Genomic DNA, 20,606 nt, shown 5'->3' on the forward strand with positions numbered 1-20,606 from the left:
ACGTACCAGGTCTCTTACTTATGTAAGCGTTGCGTCGTCTGCTTGTTGCCTCAGGCTCTAGAGGCAGTTGCTTGGACCAATCCAAGGCATCCACTCAGCCTTCCCACTGGAGCTTCCCGGTACGTTGCCTCGTCTGCTCTAGGCAAGCTCCTGCAAACGCGTCGATATCCCAAGAGCTTCGTCAGAGCTCAACCACCAACGTCGAACCGCCATTTCGTCCACCTTCACCCCACCACCGACCTGCCACAGCTCACCACCGTCGAGCACGATCTTACTGAACGCAATTCGACCTACGTTGACCTAGAAACACCGCCAAGATGTCGGGTGCGTACTGGGACGGCCACCGCTACCCCGGTGACCTCAGCCCTTCGGTCGTCAATCACAGCTAACGAGGCTTCTTACCCCAGGTGGCTCAGCTTACGACCGACACATCACAATCTTCTCCGAGCAGGGAAGATTGTACCAAGTCGGTATGTATTCGTCCTCCGCCCGCAGCCCGATCGATTGCCCCTCCCTGCGGTGATGCCATCGAGCGGGGCCTCCAACCACGGCCTCGAACCGCCCAACTGACAAGACGATTGCGAACAGAATATGCCTTCAAGGCCATCACAGCTGCCAACATCATGTCGATAGGTGTTAGGGGCAAGGGCTGCGCCGTTGTCCTGTCTCAGAAGAAGGTTCCTGTACGTTGAGACCGTCAGCGGGGGTGCAAGTGTCGGGCGAGGGACTGACCCAATGAACAGGATAAGCTCATCGACCCCGCCTCCGTCTCCCACATCTTCCAGATCTCCCCATCCGTCGGCTGCGTGATGACCGGTTCTATTGCCGATGCCCGTGCCTTCTCCCAGCGTGCCCAGGGTGAGGCGGCCGAGTTCCGCTACAAGTACGGCTACGAGATGCCCGCCGATGCTCTCGCCAAGAGACTGGCCAACATCAGCCAGGTCTACACACAAAGAGTAAGGACGGCTGAAAAGCAAATGGCAGGAGTGTGGAACTGACAAGTGATAAAGGCCTACATGCGCCCGTACGGCGTTGCGACGACACTGATCTCATTGGACTCGGAGTTTGGACCTCAGCTGTTCAAGTGCGATCCTGCCGGATACTACATTGGCTACAAGGGCACCGCCGCCGGCCCCAAGCAGCAGGAGGCCCTCAACCACCTTGAGAAGAAGCTGCGCAACAAGGACCACGCCCCCGGTGACTGGAGGGAGGTTACTGAGCTTGCCATTACGACGCTCAGCACCGTCCTCAGCATGGACTTCAAGAAGGGCGAGATCGAGATCGGTATTGTGGGAGGCCCCCGTGCAGACGGCCAGGAGGGAACCGACCCCGGTTTCCGTACGCTGACCGAGGACGAGATCGATGAGCGGTTACAAGCGATCGCGGAGAAGGACTAAGGTGGAAGAGACGAGACCCGGCTAGTGGAAGCTGGATAGGGTCGGTGCGTCCGATGAAGAAGTCCGCTGGCGACGTCGATTCCGCCAACAGACCAGATCGCGCCTGGCCGCCGCGGGATGTGTAGACGAGAGTCGAGCTGGTAGTCTCACGAAGCCAGACCCCCCGCACACGATTGTACTACTAGCCAGCCTACAATTTGATATAGATCAAGACATGCAAAAGACGTTGCCATGATCAATCCAATGAGATTCAAGCATTGTCCGGCCGAGTAGCCCTATGCGGCCTGGCTGAATGCTGAGGGACGGCAGGTATGAGAAGAAGCACGTCTGTGGCTTGACAGAAGGCAGCGGAGAGATGAGTTGACGGTTGGTGTCTCGGATGCCGGATGTTAGGGAGATTCGAGACAGCAGACACGGGGCTGTTTCCGTGGGTTGAAGGCATTCACATCGGTAGGCATCTTTTGGGAGCCCCCCGGATCACGGGCGCAGAGTTTCGCCGAGTAAGTGAGACGACTGGTGAGACGGTTTTCCACAGGGCGACGACTGGCATTACGGTCGTGGTATCTTGGAGCAAGAAAAGCAAGCAACGGGCAGCGGGCATGTGGAGTTCAAGCCACCGCGGCCACAAGAAGGCTGAACTGACACGGCTCTCACGGCGAGTCCTGACACGCGAACATTTGAGGGCGGCCTTACTGCGAACAGCTAAGGTCCCTTTCCTCGCTGTCGGCCCCCACTGTTGGGGACTAGGGTTTGACCATCGCGGTGCTAGGTTTGTGCATTGCACTTCAAACACGAGCCCACGGGTGTGGGACCGAATGAAGCACGGGAATGGCGTCCAAGACATGAGCTGGATGGGTCAGCCCTTCGAGACGCTCCGTCCAGTCTGCTTCACAGCAATCGAATCCCCACCGGGAGAAATTCTCGAGTCTGCCTTCTGCTAGGACGCAACGGGACAGAGACCATGCAGCCGGCGTCTTGCGGCTACTTATTGCTGGGGAATGGGTGGTTGTCGTTGAGGATTTGGACAGTGCATGGAGAGAAAGTGGTAAGGACAAGGGAGTGAGCGAGCGAGATAGGCATGGCTCGCTCGGTCCAAAGCAGGTGGCAGTTTTTAACGGATGGAGCGGCGGTGCGTTCAGCTGGAATAAAACGTGCCAAACGTGGGCAGACGTCGAGGATAACGGTGCTCATTGGCCACAGCCGCGGTGAAGCCACAGCACCTGCAGCCCAAGGGCCTGCCAGAGCCTGCCAGAGCCTGCCAGAGCCCTGTCACTGTCTCCAGCCCGTTTCCCGATCCGGCCGCCAAGAGTGGTGTGGAGTCAGCTGAAGATCCACCGACCTTACCTTATTCTTCATCCCTGCTGCCAGCCCTGGGGAAAACGACGTGGACATTTCACACTGCGAGACCACCGACCTACGAAGAATACCGTGGGACCGTCACCGCGGGCTCGCACTCTGGCCTGGCCGGACTGCCTGCTTGGGCCAGACCGACCTCAGACCGACCGGCTAGCCGAACTTTGCCTATCAGAGACTTCTTCTTCTCCTTCTGCTGTCTGCGTCATCCCATCTTTTCTCCCCCGGTCCCTGGTCCAATGTCCACACCCAGGACCATACCCATCACGGCTAGCAGGGCAAAATACCTTACAGTAGTCCACCTTGGGTCGGTCTTCTGTGTCTCTGAGATGGTTCACAGTTCTGCTCTATGCCCACCATCGCGAACGAGCGTTGCCTTACCACACGCACTCGACTACTCAACGAACGACTCACAACCCACACCCTCGTTCTCGGGCTTGGTCTCACATCCCGCGCAGCCTCAAGGGCATCTTGCGAGCGACTGAGGTCCAATCCGGGCCTTCTCAACCCCTTGGCTTGATGTGGCCCTGACCCCTACAGCACATCAATCAATATGACAGCCCTGCAGGCGACAGCCGGCAGCCACCCCAGCAGCCCAGACCATCGGAGCCCTGCAGGCATCGAGCACGCGAGTTGCATCATCATCGCCAGGCCTCCCGAAGAGAAGAACGGTCAACCCCAGTCAACCACATAATTAGTATCCCACAGCAAAATGTGTGTCTCTCTTACCTACGACACCCACCACCACCGCCCACCTACATCCTCCTCGCGCCGGGAACCAGGGGCGGCCGCGCGCGCCACCAGCTCGGCTGGGGTCAGTCTAGCTTTGAGCTCGCAACGCCATCCCAACTGCCAGGTCCCAGTCGCCGCCCTTCTTTTTTCTCCGATTCGTCGGCCGGGACTATCAGCGAACCGGGGGCCAAGGTGTCTTCAGACGAAGGACATGAACCACGATTGGCCAAGCATGTCGAATGAGCTCATGCATGCCCTATGGGGCTCCTCCGCCGTTCGGGACTTTCACTCCCCCCAAAGGCAGAGAAGGCTACTGCTGCTGCTGCCGTTGCGGGCTGCCAGCTATCATACCCTACCCTACCCTATTCCCTGGTAGGCCGGGCAAAAGCTTGAGATTGCGGTTTCGTGACGGAGCATGCCTGCCTTGGGTCTCGTTGACTCTCATCTTCCAATCTGCATTTTTCGTGATTCATTCTTCCTCTTCCTTCCCTTCGTCTCTTGTTTGTCTTTCGTGGGAGGCCGTCGAGAATGTACAAAAGCCGAGCGGCGTGGCGTTTGATCAGTCTTCAATGACACGGCATCAAGCAGCAACTTCATCTACAACAGTCTCTCGTTCACCTCACCGGCGCCATTCTCTTACGACCCTTCTCTTATACCGGGTCACTTTGACTCTTCTCAAACTACTTTTAATCACTAAACTCTACGATTGCTTGCGCAATTCGCTGCTATGGACGGGTGTAAGTCCACCATCAAAGAAGTTTGGAGGCCCGCCTCCTTGCGCCGGGCGATTCAATGGCTGCATCTCTGACCTGCTCCTAGTCAACGAATACCGGACCATACGAGTCGCCGAGGTCCTCTCCGACTTTCGGACTCTGCAATACTACATCGCTGCGGCGCCTACGGATCCTCCCAATATGGAGGACTATTACACGGAGGGGTGGGCAGCTTTGCGCCAGTGCTCCCTCGACGGGCAGCACGTCCTCAACTGCGCCGCCGACACCAGTGTTCCGCAGGCAAGCGGCGGGCCGCTTGAGCAGGAGAAAGCGGAGTTGAAGCAGTCAGTCGCTGTTGCCCATCGATCGCGACATGCGCGCATCAAGTACTGACCCTGGGACTCTACAGATGCCTCCTCGACTCGTTCGCCAGACGGCACGAATGCCAAAAGATCTACCTCCGCCAGGCTGCTGCGCAGCGGTGGGTGAACAACCGGGACGGCATCCTTCAAGGCGGCAGACCGACCAACAGGAACCAGTCACACCTTAGGGCATGCGACCAGCAGCTGAGAGTTGTACGTGATGTTGTTTGCTTTCCACCTTGTCCACTGTTTCTGGGGAGATTGATATCATGGAGAACGGTTGTTGCCAGTTCCCAGGTCGGAATGCCAGACTAACACTGGCGGGTTCATACAGGAACTCTCTGCGATTACCGATGAAACCATATACAACGAGCTGCAGATGTCGGACCGCACGATGGGCCGCTGGACGGCTGAGGACCCTAGCCTTCGGAGCGTGCAGCGCTGGCTTCGCGCGCGACGACCGTAAGCCATGCGTATCGCGGATGTCAACTAAACCCCACGTGTTGTTGCGAAATTGACGAAGATGAATGTTTGATGAGGTCATGAGACGCCTTCCTCTCTAGCTGGCATCCGGGGGTTTCTAATTTTGTATAAACGGCGCATGGAGGATACCAAACATAATACACGGGAAGAGCGATAATGGGTTTCCTTGGTCCTATCTCAAAAGAATTTCATCTCTTTTTCCATTTCATCAAGATATCACTAGACATTCTCTTCAAGACAAGGCGACTGGTATTGCGCTTGCGGCACGAAAGGGGTCTAGGGCGGTACCGCGGAACCCCAGAGACATTGCGGGCGAGACACGTGCAGGAGAAGAATTGGCAGAATACTTAGAAGAGAATCACATTCAGACAAACACATTTTGCCAGGCGCAAAAAAGACAATCAAGACATTTAGAGGATGTTTCGCTCCCCGTTTCGGGTTCCAAATCTTCAGTATCAAACATTCATTTTTGGATCTATACAAGCTCGGCATTGTTTGGCATGGTGCGCGGCCCCCAAAATCCACCAGAGACCTGCCCGACATTCCTCAGCGCAGATGCCCGAGACACGAGGCACGCGGCAACGATCCTCAAGGAGAGACACGTGCGTACGTGCACCTGGGGTGCCGGGGTCCCGCAGGTGCGGGCCATTCTCTGTTTCTCTCACACCCTCTGGGGCCTGAAGACCAACAGCACGACGCTTGACCAGACAAGGACCAGCGCACCAAGCGAACACGATATCTGGGGATGGTGAAATCTGTCACTATCTCTACCTGGTCTTGCTGTGGACACATAACGCTATCCCGGAAAGGGAGAGGACCATTCCTAGCATTGTATCTGTGGTGCGGATAAAAGAGACTTGTTTCAGCATTGTGCGCAACCAATCCACACGCGCTGGAGACGAACTGCCTTTTGGGTGTGGGTAGGAAGGAAGGAACGACTTACCTCGACTGATGACTTTCTTCTCAACCCACCACTCGCCAATCACGGTGAAGAGGAAGGCTAGGGTGTTGACGATGGGGACGGTCAAGCTCAATTCTATTTCCCCCCTTCCACATTAGCAACTCACACTCTCTTTCGGCATCGCCCACCCCGGAGAAGAAGAGACAACACTCACCAGCCTGTCCGATGAGCAGGAAGAACCACACGCTGCCGGTAAGGTTGATCAGCAGCGGGGCGGCGTAGCGCGGGTTTCTTAGCAGGTCGAGGACGCCGAAGAAGGCGCCGTAGAGGCGGCTGCGGAGCCAGCTGGCTTTCACGGCGTCGGTCTCGAGGATCGGGTGCGGCGCGGGGTGGTGGTCCTTGGCGGCGCGGCGGATGAAGGGGGTGGTGAAGCCCCACGCGAGGCCGACGAGGAGGAACCCCGCGACGTAGTTGATGGCCGCGGGCTGTTGTTGGTCGGGGTCTGGTGATGTCATGGTTCTTTGGATTTTGCTTTTGCTTCCTTCTTGCTTTCAGGGGGGGTGCTGGGGAGGTTCAGCTTAGCCAGCCCAGTAGAGTCCAGCCTTATGACCGGGGTTTTGGGGGAGTGGTAGGGTTGCACGAGCTGAAGGGCTGGGGGTGAGGCTGCCTCGGGAAGGGTTTGTGAGAATTGATGAGTGAGTGTTTCCTTTCAAGTCCGAGGTCCCGGGATGGTGTTCGTGATGGAGTGAAGTGGGAAGCGCGGATGAGATGGTGTGGAGGCTTTGCGCGACACGGGGGCCCGGTGGAGGCGGAGGGCAGGGTCCCCGCCGTGCGGTACAGTTCGACCGCCCCACTGGCCGCGTGGCTGTGTTGAGGCTTGCGGTCCCTGACAGGCGCAGCGGGGCGTCTGATTGGCTGTGGGATGCGCTCCGCGGCGGACGTAGCCGAGCGGCTGGGCCTTTTTTTCACTGGCGGTGATGCTGACATCTTTAGCGCGGGGGCAGGTTATCAAACTATTGAACGTTTTATTTTTTTTCTGGCCCTATCGCGGATCACCTGAAGCTTGCATTTGGTTTCTTTCCGGATTGGGGTCAAGAGGCCTCTCGCTATCAATGTTTTCAATGATACCCGCATACTACTCATCAAACAACTTTTGCCGGCTTGCGTGACGGTCACCGGCGGGTTGATGTCGAGTGCATTAGCGAGACGACAAGCGTGGATGTGAAGCACGAGCTGGATGCGCGCACGTGTGGCTTGCACGATAAGTCATCGCAAAACGACCAACAGCAGGGCGGCATGGGCACGAGACGAAACAGGCGCCGCTTGCGAGATGGCGCCTCGCGGCTGAGGGGTCCTGTGAGAGTTGACGCCCCAACTTGATGGCATATGTCTGGCAGACTATCACCAAACGCCGGTGGGAGTCGCCAAGCGGGGACATGACAAGCGCATTAACACGGCAGATTTTTCATTGCTTCTTCGGTCTGGACTCTGGCGCTCCTTTGCGATTTCATAGCATACCATACCTTCCACTTATTTAGCCTGACGGGGCCTTGGATTGTGCGGCTGCGGCTGTTGCCATCTCATCTCAAATGGTCTGGCGAATTCTTATGACTGACCGACTAGCAACAGATCGTACGAGATTGACTAGCTGCATCATGACATAGGCAAACGGCTACCTACGATTAGGTCCTCCGACCCGGACGGTGAGGTTAGAGCATCGTTCGGCAATTGATGTGAGGCTCGTATCGACCCTCGATACATGTTGCTACGCACACGGGCAGCAGAATGATTGGTGCTGAAGCGACCCGAGCCCATGGCGTCCGTCAACCAGGCTGGCTGGCCGAAGACGCTAGTGCATGTCTATGCCGCGTCGAAGGCCAATTGGGTGGAGATAAGAAAGGACCGGGCAGAAGATCTAAGAATTGTTGGTCGGCAGGAAGATGGGAAAGGTAGTTGGTCGACCCGATGGCCAGAGAGGGGATGGGCTTCTCAATATCTACCCTTTCCCGCCCTTCCCCATCCCGCATCTCAGCCTCCCCTGATGATCCTTTCCCAAAGCAACTTTCACATTCTCCCTATTCCCAGAGCGTGCCTCAGACAGCCGCAACAAATGTCTGTGCCCCGTTACCCCAGACGCTGGCCTGTCGTTGACATCATGACTTCCTTTGAGGTCTACGATGAATCATCAGTCGCTGCGAGCTAGTGGGGCCGCCAAACCCACGACCGGCATGAGCCGCATCGACGACATGTCCGTCTCCCGGGCCGCCCGCCGTCACAGCAGCACAACATGGGATTGTTGCGAAACTCAATGCACCGCGCGTAAGCATGTTGCATTTGCGTAGTGCCCCGGCACCATCTCCGTCCTTGTTCGTCGCCGTCCATCTCCTCCTTGTGCCCATTCTACCCCGCAATACCAATCATGTCATTCCCGTATGATTTGGGCATGGCGGCTGTCCCAGGGATCGCCCGTGCGTCACACTCTCTTTCAGATTCCCATCTGAGATTTCGATCTGAGATTGGATTTAGCCATGTCGCGGGCCGCGGGGCTGATGGCGTTTGATGATTGATGGTTTGTGCTTGCAGGTCAGCTGGCTGGTGCAAGGGCAAGTCGTCCCATGTTGCTGGACTTTTCTACACATCATATCGTGAATAATTTTTGCCCACGTTATATTTGTCTCTGAGCACAATGGAATAACGTGGTAATTGCACAATTTCTCGATCAAACAAGTGGTATCTCATCCGCGAGTTGCTCAATTAGCATGTGCAGCGTTGTGATCTCCATGGCATCAGAGCCTGCCAGGCTAGTCCCCCGCCCAGGAGCTTTTGCTCCAGGCACGCTACGTGAAGCATGAACTTTTCCTTTCTTATTCCGCAGATCACAGCCAACAATGACGGCCACAAATCGACGCAATCGCATACCTTTTCAAACCACAGACAGCAACATGAGCCAAAGTCCGCCCAGACGCCTCGCGCCCTGTCCATCCCCAAACCTAAGGCTTCTAGGCCCCCCTCCCGGAAACAGCATCTGGCATATCGGCTCGATCCAATGCATCAGTAGCACCGCATCGCGTTTCCAGTCCGCACAAGCCTTCCCTTTCCCATCGGACCACAGATGGCTTATTGGTCCCGGAGCCTTGTCTCCTGCCCCTCCTCGTCCTCCTTCGCCGACATCATCGGTCGATCGATCGGGATGCCACGGACGGTTGGCGCGAGTCCGAAGTCCCCCGTCCCCCCCTGACCAGCCTAGCGCGCGTGTGCAATCCCGTTACCGTGACAGGAACCGCATCCTAAGAGATCGTAGGGCTGGCGAAGCGGTGTCCCTAACTGAAACTTCCCATTACCTTAACCATTAAGCACGCCGACAGCTCGGGTCGTCGTAGCTTCTCAAAAAGCTTTCGCCTAACCGTACCTGAACCCCACATTTCGTTCGTTCCCCTTGCGCCGGTCCTTGCCCCTTGCGGAGAGCTGCCTGCCAGGCACGCTTGCGCCGTCACCAACGCTTTGAGTCTCCCCATATGGCGACCCCGCGTAGCTTTTGCAGGAATAAGAAACCATTCATGAGCCATTGGAAGTAGGAAGACGGGCGAAGCACGCACCGACTTTTCCCATCATCTCGATCTGGAAGACGAAAAGCTCGGGGCATTGGCTGTACCTACGTGACACGTCATGACTTCACAAAAGGCATCTTGGAAGACAGCCGATCATCGAGAAAGATGCCAAAGAGAAGCGGTATCATGGATTCTTGGCAGGTTTCCTTCCCCCGCTCGGGCGTTGGCCCGGTAGCTGCGGCTGGATGCCGGCCGGCCCACGCTCTCCAGCCCGTTTGTGACGAGCATCTCATGCGAGAGACGCAGGTTAGACGCGGCGTTTAGAGTCAATGATGCCATCATTACATCGAATTCCTCCACCCAGCCCTTTCCCCATGTGCTGTTACTAGCTGTGATGTAAGCTTGCCGAGGGTTTGTGGCTTTGGCTCTGACACAACTGAGCTGAGCTTTGTCTTTCCGAAGCACATCACCCAAGCTCCGTATGTCAACACGTTGGGATAGCCGTCAGCGAAGTTCTATAAGAAGGGATCATTCCTGCAACCCCATCTACAGTCTTCTTCTCATCATCACACAATAAATAACTTCAGCATTTACAACCATCAAGCTTCACAGCCCAACAAACCCTTTATTAAACTTTCAATCAACACCACCAAACTACCAACATGCCTACCGAAGCTCAGATCGCCGGCGGCCACAAGGCCAACATCAACAACCCCAACACCTCCGAGGAGAGCAAGAAGAACTCTAAGGCCGTTCTCGAGAACGAGTTCAACGGTGGTGACGTCCCCAAGTCTGGCGACAACGAGGACAAGAACCCTGGCAACGTTGCTGGTGGTCTCAAGGCGTAAGTCCTTCCCCACCTCCTACCGCGTCCGAGAGCATTTGCTGATTATTACCTCAACAGCACCCTCAAGAACCCCAACGTCTCCGATGAGGCTAAGCAGTCCGCCAAGGAGCGTCTTGACAATATGTAAAGCGAGCGACTTAAATGATTTTTTATTCCATTAGTTGGAGCAGGGGCAGATGTTATATGGACGAGTTATGTCACTGTATCTTAGCCACTATTCATTGCTTGGCGCATGCAAGCACTCAATGAGAACACTGTTAAACTCAACGAACGTTTCAACCATACACAAAATGGTGGCGGTATGGAGCGAGTGATCAATACGCCGGCTCTATCACCGTTGCTATTATATTCATAAGCAACTGCTTAATTTCAAATCGTGATCTTATATAACACAATCTTCCCCACGTAGCCATCCGCATGGCGTCTTGGACTTGGAATCCACAAGGGAATAATTGCAGTCCTCGAGTCTCAAATAACAATGCTGCACCCCAATTTGGTACCAGTTGTGCATACGAGAGGAAGCGAAGCCTTGGTTGACCTCTTACGAAAGCCTTGGTTGACCTCTTACGATTTGCGACGATTGGCTGATTCAGTGACAGTCGTCCTTGGGAAATGTATGCAAGGCCTTGATGTATGTGCCATACTTCATTGCGTTTGAAGACATCACTCAAATAACAGGTGATATATCAATCCTTACCACATTCTCTGTTGTACATGTCTATACCACCGCATGTTACAACGATTGCGCTTTCCAAGTGTTCACCAAGTCCCCACGCACTATGCCTATCAAATCAATTTCTGGACGGAACCAAACGACCGAACAGTGTCCACCACGCATTCCTCAAAGCTCCTGTACTTTATTCCTAGAACATCGATGCTTCTTTGGTTGTTCACCTTGTACACCTTGTCCGGCAGTTCTGCGTCTCTGTTGTCAGTCCTTGAAGTTCTTTGACGTTCCATAACAGCAAGAGAAACTAACCGCCACCCTTGGTGCACTTAGAAGGGAGTGCAGACTTGTACTCCGGGAAGTTCTTGCGGATGATGTCGATGATCTGGCGGTTGGAACAGCAGCCGCCGGTGATGAAGAAGCGCTGGTTTGCTGCCTGTTCCTTCTCCACGGCCATGACGTGAGCGAAAGCTACGTCGCGAACGTCTGCGAAAATGGGGTTCTGCGTGCCAAGTCGTTCCGGTCAGCTTCATATTCGTGAACGCTGACAGCTTTTGCTGTCGGATGGCTTGAAGAGGGACAAGTTTACTTACCGTTGTAGGAGCAATCTCTTTCTTCGCGGAACCAAGGATGAAGCTTCTGATAAACTGATTCGAGGTGTTGAGCGCGTCAAACGAAGCCAGCTCCTGCACGGCCGGGCCAAACACGAGCGGAGGGTTGATGGTCGATAGGGTGAAGCCTGGAGACTCGTTCTCTACAAAACTCCAGACGGCCTTCTCAGCGAAGGTCTTGCTTGCTGTTGCGGTACCAGAAAAATGTTAGTCGAGTTTGGAAAAGCGTTGGTTGCTAGAGGTGGACTGATCCCGTACTAGAATAACCGAACCCCGGGTTCTCTAAGGCTTCCTCGAGCGTGATGGGGTTCCAGTCCTTCTCCTTGTAGGTGTGGTCGGGCCACAAGCCCTTGGAGATATCCATCATGAACCAAAAGACGACATGATAACCACTCGCTTCACGGATAGAGCGCCGTTCTTGATCGCACGAAGTATACCCGTCGTCACGTCGATGGCTGGGTTCGAGTGGCGATGAAGCCACTTCCACCAGTAGGCAGGACTCTGGTCATCTTGGCTGCAATGAAAGACTGGATGGACTGAATTGCTAGTGAAGTGATGGAGAGTTATCGTTCATTTCAGGGATTACGAGGGCCAACGACAATGCATTTGAAACTTTCATAGTTCTGTAGGGCTATCGATAAGCTTGATACCGATGTGTGGATTTAAGCTTAACCTAGCTCCGAATCTCCTCATCATGCTGAACCCATATTTGGCATGTACCCACCTTTTACTTGGGAAAGGGAAGCAACGTCAAATGATAAAGAGAGAAATCATCTCTATAATGTTATTTCTGAAAGGTAGTATCGACGGGTATTGAAGTGCATCGCTATATATCCCATTGCATAGGCATGCCATAATTCATCATAGGGATGACTATCCCTCAAAATAGCTTCAGTTCGGCTGTAAGCAAGCGCACTTTCCGCAATAGTTGATTCTAGTACTTCAAGAGGACTACGACCGGAACAGAGTGCGCTCTTGTGTATGTAATTCCTGACCTCTCCGGCCTTCTCTTCCTTATAGAATCTGTTGGATATCGGTCAGTACCTGCCGCAATGCTTGATAGTGATTTCACTTACGACAAAATGTCGTTTGTTAAGTTGATGAACTTCCCCATCTCTGGCGCCGCCGGCATGAAGCGCGATATGTCAGGACACATGTCTCTGTAGAAGCAGAAGTACGTGTAAACTTCAGGCAGACCCTCTTTGTCCCGGAAATAGTACGGCCAGCTGGGAGCCTCCATCGACGGGACAATGGCCTGGTAGTCTCGGCGAATCTCGATGGCGTTGGAGTTGACAAAAGCCAGCGCGGAGAGCACGATCAGATTAGCGACAACGGGATCATAGTAGTCGGTCGTGGACCTCAGGACGTCGGCAAAGCACTCTAGGACGCTGCAGGGTTGTAGATCCCCCCGTGAGAATCGTGACTGAAAGTTTGCCAAGTTTGGGCCCAGCTCGGCGTTGAGGTCATCAATGATGAACCCAAGCCAGGTGAAAAGGCCAATGTGAACCTGGATATCGAAAGGATGAAGGGGATACATCTCCTGCGCAGAACGTTAGCTTGAACAGGTTCCTCAGTTGTATAAATGCAACTTGGGGATCAACATACCGCAGCTACAGCCAGGCCGGCCTCGAATCTCATTCTCGAACCATCGTCCGAATTGACATGCACGCCTGCCTCACGACCTCTTGAGATAATGGCCTCTCGGAGGGCGTCTTTACTCGATTTCGCAGGTTGGGTGTAATTGATGCATTTGAGAAACGTCGGGATCAGGCATGATAGACGGTGCCGGAGCCCCTCCATGGCGGGCGTCACTGTCAATGATTCAGTCATGTCAACGTCTGTCACTTCAATAGTGCATGTTAACTCTCACCAACAGGAACTCGAGCGGAAATCGCTGTCTTTAATCTCCATAGATCTCCACAACGAAGACCAGGCCGTGTAGGCAGCCACAAAGGCCGTACTGTGAGACTGAGCTGAGATGCTATTCCGAGCTGTCCGCAAGGTGTCGAAACTAAATGCGGCCCGCGGACGTAACTTGAAGGCGCAATTAAGTAAAGTTTCTGCGTCACCGTTCAAGAACTAGGCGGTGAGTGAACGAGTCATGAAAATATTGAGCATGGGAATTCGGTGTCGTTTTTGGCCAGTTTCCTTAAGCTGCATCTCGTGACACCGCAACGCCCCTAAGGTGTACTTGAGAGAACAGGGAGAGCTTCGACTGTTGCTGTTGATGTTGCGGAAGTCTGATCTTACATACTTTGTACCGGAGACCCCGAAGGATCCTGTGTTCAATCTTTTCCTCCAATCAATGAACCGTATCAACTTTCTCACCTCAGAATCCGCTCACCCCTTGTATAAAAGGCTTTGATAGGCCAGCTTTGGGAAGTAGTTCTGTTAGTAACAATTTGACCAATCCATCCCCGGTGGATAGGGGGGAGCGGATTCTGACCTCGATAAGTTGATACGATATACTATTTTGAGTTTCTGAACACAGCACTACAGGAGTCCGAGGCATGTCGTCCCAGTGCCACGGATGAATAATACCCGACCAAAGTCTCCAGGGAGCTACGTATGATTCAGTTCTAACAGCTGCATCTATGGAGTAGTCTAGGGTGTGTCGGCACTTGAAGCCGCGGTGGAGAACACTAAACTCTAAATATATGAATACAAGATACGTCGAAGATACGAATCGTTGGACCCTTGATTTGGCGGAACATCCAGAGGGTAGCTTACAAGCGGTGGCAGGGTTCCATTTGAAAGCGATGGGCGATTTTCGATATATTAAGCAACCTTTGACGATGAAGCCACTGCATCTGAGACCAGTCCGTCACGCTTCAGTCCTTCTGTCCAAATTGTCAGTCTCTTTCAAAGCAGACCCTGTCACGCATACCATACTCATTTCTCTTTCAGGACAAACAAACTCGTCAACATGTCGACCACAACTATCACTGCTACTCAGCAGATGGACCGCAGCAGATTCAACTTTCAGCATCGATGGTTCGACAGGACGATCGAGCACTGGGAACAGCGCACCAGCTCTCTCCGTGGGAAAAAGCTGAGAGTTTTGGAAGTTGGGTCCTTCGAGGGCGGTTCCGCTACGTGGATTCTCGACAACCTCATGGATCATCCGGAGTCGACATTTACCGCCGTCGATACCTTCGGTGGAAGCATGGAGTTCCAGAATGACACATACAAAGAGTTCGATGCTTACGACATCCCCTCTTTGGAGAAGCGCTTCCGATCCAACATCGGGAAATGCCGTCATGTCGACAAGCTTACCGTCATCAAGCGGTCCAGCCTAGACGCCCTCCCAACACTCAAGCACCAAGGTGCTCGTTTTGACTTCATCTACATCGACGGATCTCACGTCGCTCTTGATGTCTTGCACGACGCCGTCCTCGCCTGGGGCATGCTCGAGGTTGGAGGCACCATTGTGTTCGACGACTATACCTTGAACAGGTACAACGAGGAAAGCTACAACCCGCCTGCTGCAGTCGATTCTCTCATTCGATGCGCAGCCTTCGAAGCGCAGGCCACTCAAGCAGGGTCGCAGATGTGGGTCAACAAGGTGCCCCAGCTATTCCCGCCCACGCTTAACCCCGAGAGGGAGTTGATTGTCGAGGACGACTGAGCGTCAGCTGAAGAGAGTTTCGGATAGAATTGTGGTAGAGCATAGACAGCCATTTGCTTCAATATCATAAATGTAACTGTCACGATGGAAGGGAAGACGGTCCCTCGTTGGTGGGGCTCAGGTCATAGGAACCAATCAAAATGAAAGGACGCATTCGCATCATGCTGCGTAGAGCTGAATAGAAAAGATTAAATCACAATCCAAGTACCCACGATCATCTCCGTCGAGTCTTAGGTCCTCCTCCTTTACAACCATTAATGAACAAACCACCCGCTTCCAGGGGACAAACCCCGGAATTCAACATGTGATACCTTCCAGCAGCGTGGACCCTTGACGAGTCCGTGTTGCGTGCTCCAGATGTTTCCTCTTGTGTGTGGTCGGGACTTCGTACCTCAAAGACCTGAATCGAGTACCGGCCGGCAAGGCTTTTCTGGATTGATTCACTTGAGAGGGACATGAACAACTTCGCAAGTTTGGCTCAAATGACTCTTGCAAGGACCCACAAATATGGATAATTGAAAACTAAAACTTCACGTGGATAGTAACGTGTACATGGGTGATGACTCCCGACAATTCACTCAAGACCGAGTGCGTTGTGAATGAGGAGCCCCTGGTTCTCCTTAGCCGACAACCATTGAGCCATTGCCTCTATCTCCCCGGCGAAAGAGGCCATACTGTCTCCAGAACTCCACTCGAGCCCGGCCCCCCTGAGATGCAAGAACACGGTGGTCACAGCACTTTCGTCTGCTGCTCCACAGCCACGACTACTGGAGCCTGCAGAGACCACGAGTCCGACTCGTGGCTTTTGCACCGACTTCAACATGTCCATATTTTCGAAGTGGGAGAGCCTAGCATCCTCCGTGGAAGACCGTGACTGGGGTGCGCTCTCACCGAGTCCAGGGGCCCAGTTGAACATAAGTGAGCCATGAATCAGAGGCAGAAGCGGCCAGGGCCTGTTCTCGGCGTTAGGGTCTTCGAGCTTGTCCATGATAGCCCGCCAAGGTGCGGACGCGTGTCTGGTTTGAAGCTCCTGCTCTCGCTGCATTCTACGCAGGAATTCGGAAACTGTCTCCCGCTCGCTGCCACATCTCGGCATCTCCACCACGTTGCATACTATTTGCACTGTAGGGCCTGCCACGTCGCCGGCCTCCCACTGCAGAGACCTATCGTGCTCCTCTCCGCGGCGTGGCATGTCGGTGTACGTGACGGACTGCGGCAGAAAGGGGTTGTAGTGTAATCTCGCGGCTTCGACGCTAGAGAATACGGCCACCCTCGATTTGCGCCCTGTTGCGGCTTCCGTCGTCGTGTAGCCACTCCGACTCGCGCTTGCTAAGGCCAATGCGGCTTTGACAATGGTGGATGTAGATACTGTCGTGGAGTCCGTGGGGTCTGCTTTCAGGGCTGGCATTGAGAAGCTGTGCTGCAGTTGATGGCTTTCTCCATAATGATCATCTAGTGAGACTTGCATCCAGAAGGTCGGACTTGGCCACAATGCCCCAGCATCGACATGGTTTGGCAGAGAGGCAAGACGATCGACATGCCAATTTACAGCCGCCATAGCCCTCGGAGAGGTGCGCAAAGCGTGACATAAGTCCAAATAGGGCTTGTAGTCCTTGTACTCTCGTAGCTGTGCTTGGATACTGGCGGCAGTCAAACCGCCTGAAGCAGCCATAGCGACGGCTCGGTCGAGGTCATCGTGGAATAACTGTCCTGCAGAATGATCACTGATAGAGTGGTTTGCGGATGTCACCATCGCCGCAGTGCCGGTCTCTTCTACGTCGAAGAGCATGACTCGATAAAGCGGCCCGGGGAACGTGTTCTGTTGCGGTGCTGGGAATCGATGAGCCTCAGCAGTATTGCCGAGTGCGATCTCCTCAAGATCTCTCAAGCAGCGTACGGCACCGCCGTCTTGTATGGCCAAGTCGAAATACTTTGCCGACGGGCGCATGATGACGTGGAACGCTTCCTTTGTCTTGGGATTGACACCGCGCCAGTCTGCATCCCAGACCATGAACGAGCACATGATGGGTTGATTGAGCAACGCCGCTTCTACGGCAGTGCGAAGTTGCTAAGCAGAAAAATGTTCTATTAGTGTCTTGAGACGTAGATATGAGAAATGAATAGTGATGAAATACCTTTTTAGTTGTCTTCTGCTTGGTACTGATAGCCATGTTGAAATTGATGGTATCGTAGAAACCGCACTGAGCCTGCACAGCATTCGAGTCATTCGCAGGGCAGACGTTCTCAACATCTTCCCACCCGAAGCCGCATGGCGAGATAGATTCCAGAACCCTATCCTTGATGAATTCGTAAAGTGTCGGATTGGGGGCGATATCCACCAATTCTTCTATTGAAAGAGGTTCTCGTGTTGCAATCCTGTCATTGGCGGCTGCCATCCTTCTTTGCTGTGTGGCAAGATGCCCCACATTTGTGTCCTTGATCGTTGACGTTGTTTTATGGTCGGCTGACAGGCTGCGCAGAAGTTCGATCTGCTCCGCAACAGTCGATGCTTGAGCCATGGCTGCTAATGGAAGAGCTATACCTGTTTGCTTTCTGATTTTGTCGCGGACACGCATCATGGTGATGCTGTCAATGTGCTGCCCAAGAGGCATGTTGATATCCAGCTGAGACGTATTGCCCAGCCCGAGGGCCGTCGTCCAAATGGCTTTGACTTGCTCTTCGTCATGCTGTTTGAGCCCGGACAATGTGCTGGCTGCCCCGGAAGTAGCCTGCCTGTCAAGATGGGCTGCTAGAGCCTGCTTCAGCTTGAACTTCTGGATCTTACCCGAAGTCGTTCTGGGAAAGTCTGCCAGGTCGAGATCCTTGATATTGATAACCAGATCCGGGACATGCATCGTGGTCATACTCTGGAGCACGGTTTTTCGAACTGCCTTTTCGACCGCAGTAGCTTGTTGATCACCTTTGATCACCACAGCGGGAACCTCTCCGGCGATGGTGTCCCTGATGCCGACACTGAAGAGCGCATCGTGTTAGCACTTTCTGCGACAACCAAGTAGGACTGAAGTAGAGATGCGCAGAAGTCAATAACTTACACTTGTGGATTAAGAGGGCGAAAGGTAGGGTTCTTCATAAGAACAGCCTCAATAGCGGCGGGCGAAATGTTTTCACCGCCGCGGATAATCCTGCAAAGCATCGGTCAGTTAACGCAAGATATCCGAGACGTTGAACGTCCATAGAGCCGCACATACATATCCTTGTAACGTCCGGTGATGAAGAGATCCCCGTTCTCGTCCATTCTTCCCATGTCTCCGGTCTGAAACCACACTCTGCCTGTCTCTTCCTCAGTGTAAAATGCCTTCTGTTCTTCATGCTGGATGTATCCCCATCTTCCTTCACGGTATATCATAGGACCATATCCGTGGATCTCTCCTGTGATGTTGCGTGGAACAATACGGCCCGTGGCAGGATCTACGATTTTGATACCATGGCCCATCGGCGGCTTTCCCACAGACATCTCTTCCGATCCAAAGAAATAAATGTCGGGACCTGCGCCAGAAATACACACACTGCCGGTGCTGGTGAGCGCGCCTTCGGTGCAACCATAAGCGTTTTCGACAACTTTAGCCCCGAGAACTTTGGTTGTCGCGAGCACTTCCTGCCTGGTCAAAATCGTTCCGCCAAAGGTGACGCTGATAAGTGATCCAAGCGGGGGCTGATCCTTTTCCATAGCTGCAACCAAAGCGTGGATCAGAGTCGGAACCAACAGCGTGTGCGTGATCTGTTCTTGGCGAAAGGTAGATAGCAATGCTTCCGGGGTCGAGAACGCCGGGCCGGGGAAGACCAGGGCCGCACCGCGGCCGTGTGCAGTTTGAATACAGGACCAGCCGTTTCCATGGTTATTCGGGAGAATACTGCATACTCTCGAGCCGATTTGTGGGAGAATATGAGACGGTGAAAGTAGGAGTCGGCTATTCGTGTAAGTGTTCAAGACCGTGTGGTGGCAGAATAAGCCCTTGGGCCTGCTTGTTGAACCGCTTGTGCTACTCAAAAAATCAGCACCGCCAAGGTTTTGAGACGACTGTCAGTTTTGGGTTAACATACAAGAGAACGATGCCGGCCTGGGCATGATCCTTGCCTTCAAGGCCAAGAATTGGGTTGGAGTGGCACAAATCACTTCTGCCATTGCCATCGATAGACAACATCAAATCATCAAGGCGAAGCCAGCCTTCTCTCATTTTGGACCCCGAAGCCAATATCTTGACAACGTGGGGTCCAAAAATGTTGTTGTCAATACCCAGCTCATCAATATCTCTGGCCCCATCTGAGTTGGCAGCGTAGATAAACCTCAGGCCATGATCATCGGGGGCAAGACTCAAAGCTGTTCTGAGCATGTGAGCTGCTTCATCGCGATTTTTGAGTGACAGTGGATTCAAGGGGGTCAAGGTGCAGCCTGTTGCAACAGATGCCCAAGCCGCAAGTACAAAGTCCGCACCATTCTGGAGAAATGTTACCACCGGGGTTCCCGGGCCGAGTTCTTCCAGTAGATCAGCATCTGCGACTATGGACCTTTTGGCCACCACAAGCTTGTGGATAGCTTGAGCAAGATTTTGAAAAGTCCAGCGAAGATACGACTGAGATTCATTCTCGGGACTTGTGTCTCCAGAGGCAGAAGGGCCAAGACTAGAAAAGCCAAACAGATCATGCGGCTGATGAGAACACACCAAGGCCAACTCGTTTGGGTGGCTTTTTATAGCCATAAGCAAGCCATCCCAGGCGTCAGGAACTCCTGAAAGATCGAGAGGCGGACCATCGGCTACGCTGAGATCAAGTGATGCTGACACTGGGGCAACCATGTTTGGTTTACTGATGTTCGGAGGTTATGCAAGTTGTTTTGAAAATTTGAAGAGTGAATTTACTGAGAGAGTGACAGATGCTCACACACATGTTGTAAAACGTCAAGTTTATGGCACAAGTGGCATCGGTTACACCGGCGACACCGGTGGCACTCGTATGTTGAGAGTTCCTAGGATTTGTCCTCGACCCGTACGAGTCTTTCACTCACCGCTCTATTAATATCAGCAGAACATGGAATTATTTGAATGGTTAGTTGATTGGCCATGAGCGCATACGAATAAATTGATTCTCGTTCACTGAGTCCTGACTCGACACTCTTCTGTCCCCAGTTCGTGATCCCGAACCCGCAGTTGCCGGGGAGGCAAGTCCCACACAGTAGAAACTTAAAATCGGTAATTGTGACATTGAATGTTATCAAAAGAACCCCTACTTCGACCCTGGATTGCGGCAGTGAAAGATGGATGCGGTTGCGACAATCCACATGGCCTGACATAGATCTCGGTCTAGCGTCATGGAGAGCGCCCATGCCTTCCATCATGTCTGCCCCAT

The 20,606-nt window shown here is 53.6% G+C and overlaps 7 protein-coding genes across 7 annotated transcripts; 4 read left to right on the plus strand and 3 right to left on the minus strand.

Annotated features, from left to right (window-relative positions):
• Positions 1 to 317: 317 nt before the first annotated feature.
• Positions 318 to 1,397, plus strand: Psma6 (Proteasome subunit alpha type-6; the record flags this gene model as incomplete). Its single annotated transcript, XM_032022948.1, has 5 exons — positions 318 to 324; positions 408 to 470; positions 589 to 683; positions 744 to 956; positions 1,011 to 1,397. The coding sequence occupies 5 exons, from the start codon at positions 318 to 320 to the stop codon at positions 1,395 to 1,397; spliced, it is 765 nt and encodes a 254-aa protein (XP_031880328.1).
• Positions 1,398 to 4,209: 2,812 nt separating this feature from the next.
• CGGC5_v006276 (uncharacterized protein) lies at positions 4,210 to 5,023 on the plus strand (the record flags this gene model as incomplete). Its single annotated transcript, XM_032022949.1, has 4 exons — positions 4,210 to 4,219; positions 4,302 to 4,539; positions 4,605 to 4,770; positions 4,892 to 5,023. 4 exons carry the CDS (start codon positions 4,210 to 4,212, stop codon positions 5,021 to 5,023), a joined length of 546 nt encoding a protein of 181 aa, XP_031880327.1.
• Positions 5,024 to 5,807: 784 nt separating this feature from the next.
• Positions 5,808 to 6,456, minus strand: CGGC5_v006277 (Transmembrane protein 234-like protein; the record flags this gene model as incomplete). Its single annotated transcript, XM_032022950.1, has 3 exons — positions 5,808 to 5,875; positions 5,984 to 6,076; positions 6,156 to 6,456. 3 exons carry the CDS (start codon positions 6,454 to 6,456, stop codon positions 5,808 to 5,810), a joined length of 462 nt encoding a protein of 153 aa, XP_031880326.1.
• Positions 6,457 to 10,151: 3,695 nt separating this feature from the next.
• con-6 (Conidiation-specific protein 6) lies at positions 10,152 to 10,463 on the plus strand (the record flags this gene model as incomplete). The annotated part of the gene is made up of 2 exons (XM_032022951.1): positions 10,152 to 10,333; positions 10,394 to 10,463. 2 exons carry the CDS (start codon positions 10,152 to 10,154, stop codon positions 10,461 to 10,463), a joined length of 252 nt encoding a protein of 83 aa, XP_031880325.1.
• A 659-nt stretch (positions 10,464 to 11,122) lies between these two features.
• azaE-3 (Ketoreductase azaE) lies at positions 11,123 to 13,252 on the minus strand (the record flags this gene model as incomplete). The annotated part of the gene is made up of 7 exons (XM_032022952.2): positions 11,123 to 11,253; positions 11,316 to 11,505; positions 11,597 to 11,799; positions 11,873 to 12,031; positions 12,531 to 12,637; positions 12,691 to 13,154; positions 13,220 to 13,252. The coding sequence occupies 7 exons, from the start codon at positions 13,250 to 13,252 to the stop codon at positions 11,123 to 11,125; spliced, it is 1,287 nt and encodes a 428-aa protein (XP_031880332.2).
• Positions 13,253 to 14,409: 1,157 nt separating this feature from the next.
• On the plus strand, positions 14,410 to 15,242 carry MIMI_R132 (Uncharacterized protein; the record flags this gene model as incomplete). Its single annotated transcript, XM_032022953.1, has 2 exons — positions 14,410 to 14,465; positions 14,522 to 15,242. The coding sequence occupies 2 exons, from the start codon at positions 14,410 to 14,412 to the stop codon at positions 15,240 to 15,242; spliced, it is 777 nt and encodes a 258-aa protein (XP_031880331.1).
• A 574-nt stretch (positions 15,243 to 15,816) lies between these two features.
• On the minus strand, positions 15,817 to 19,594 carry ydaB (putative acyl--CoA ligase YdaB; the record flags this gene model as incomplete). Its single annotated transcript, XM_032022954.1, has 5 exons — positions 15,817 to 17,310; positions 17,378 to 18,215; positions 18,296 to 18,385; positions 18,452 to 19,243; positions 19,305 to 19,594. The coding sequence occupies 5 exons, from the start codon at positions 19,592 to 19,594 to the stop codon at positions 15,817 to 15,819; spliced, it is 3,504 nt and encodes a 1,167-aa protein (XP_031880330.1).
• Between the last annotated feature and the right edge of the window lie 1,012 nt (positions 19,595 to 20,606).

Source organism: Colletotrichum fructicola (assembly GCF_000319635.2).
Source record: "Colletotrichum fructicola Nara gc5 chromosome Unknown KSG_Nara_v1_contig03, whole genome shotgun sequence".
Classification (NCBI taxonomy): domain Eukaryota; kingdom Fungi; phylum Ascomycota; class Sordariomycetes; order Glomerellales; family Glomerellaceae; genus Colletotrichum; species Colletotrichum fructicola.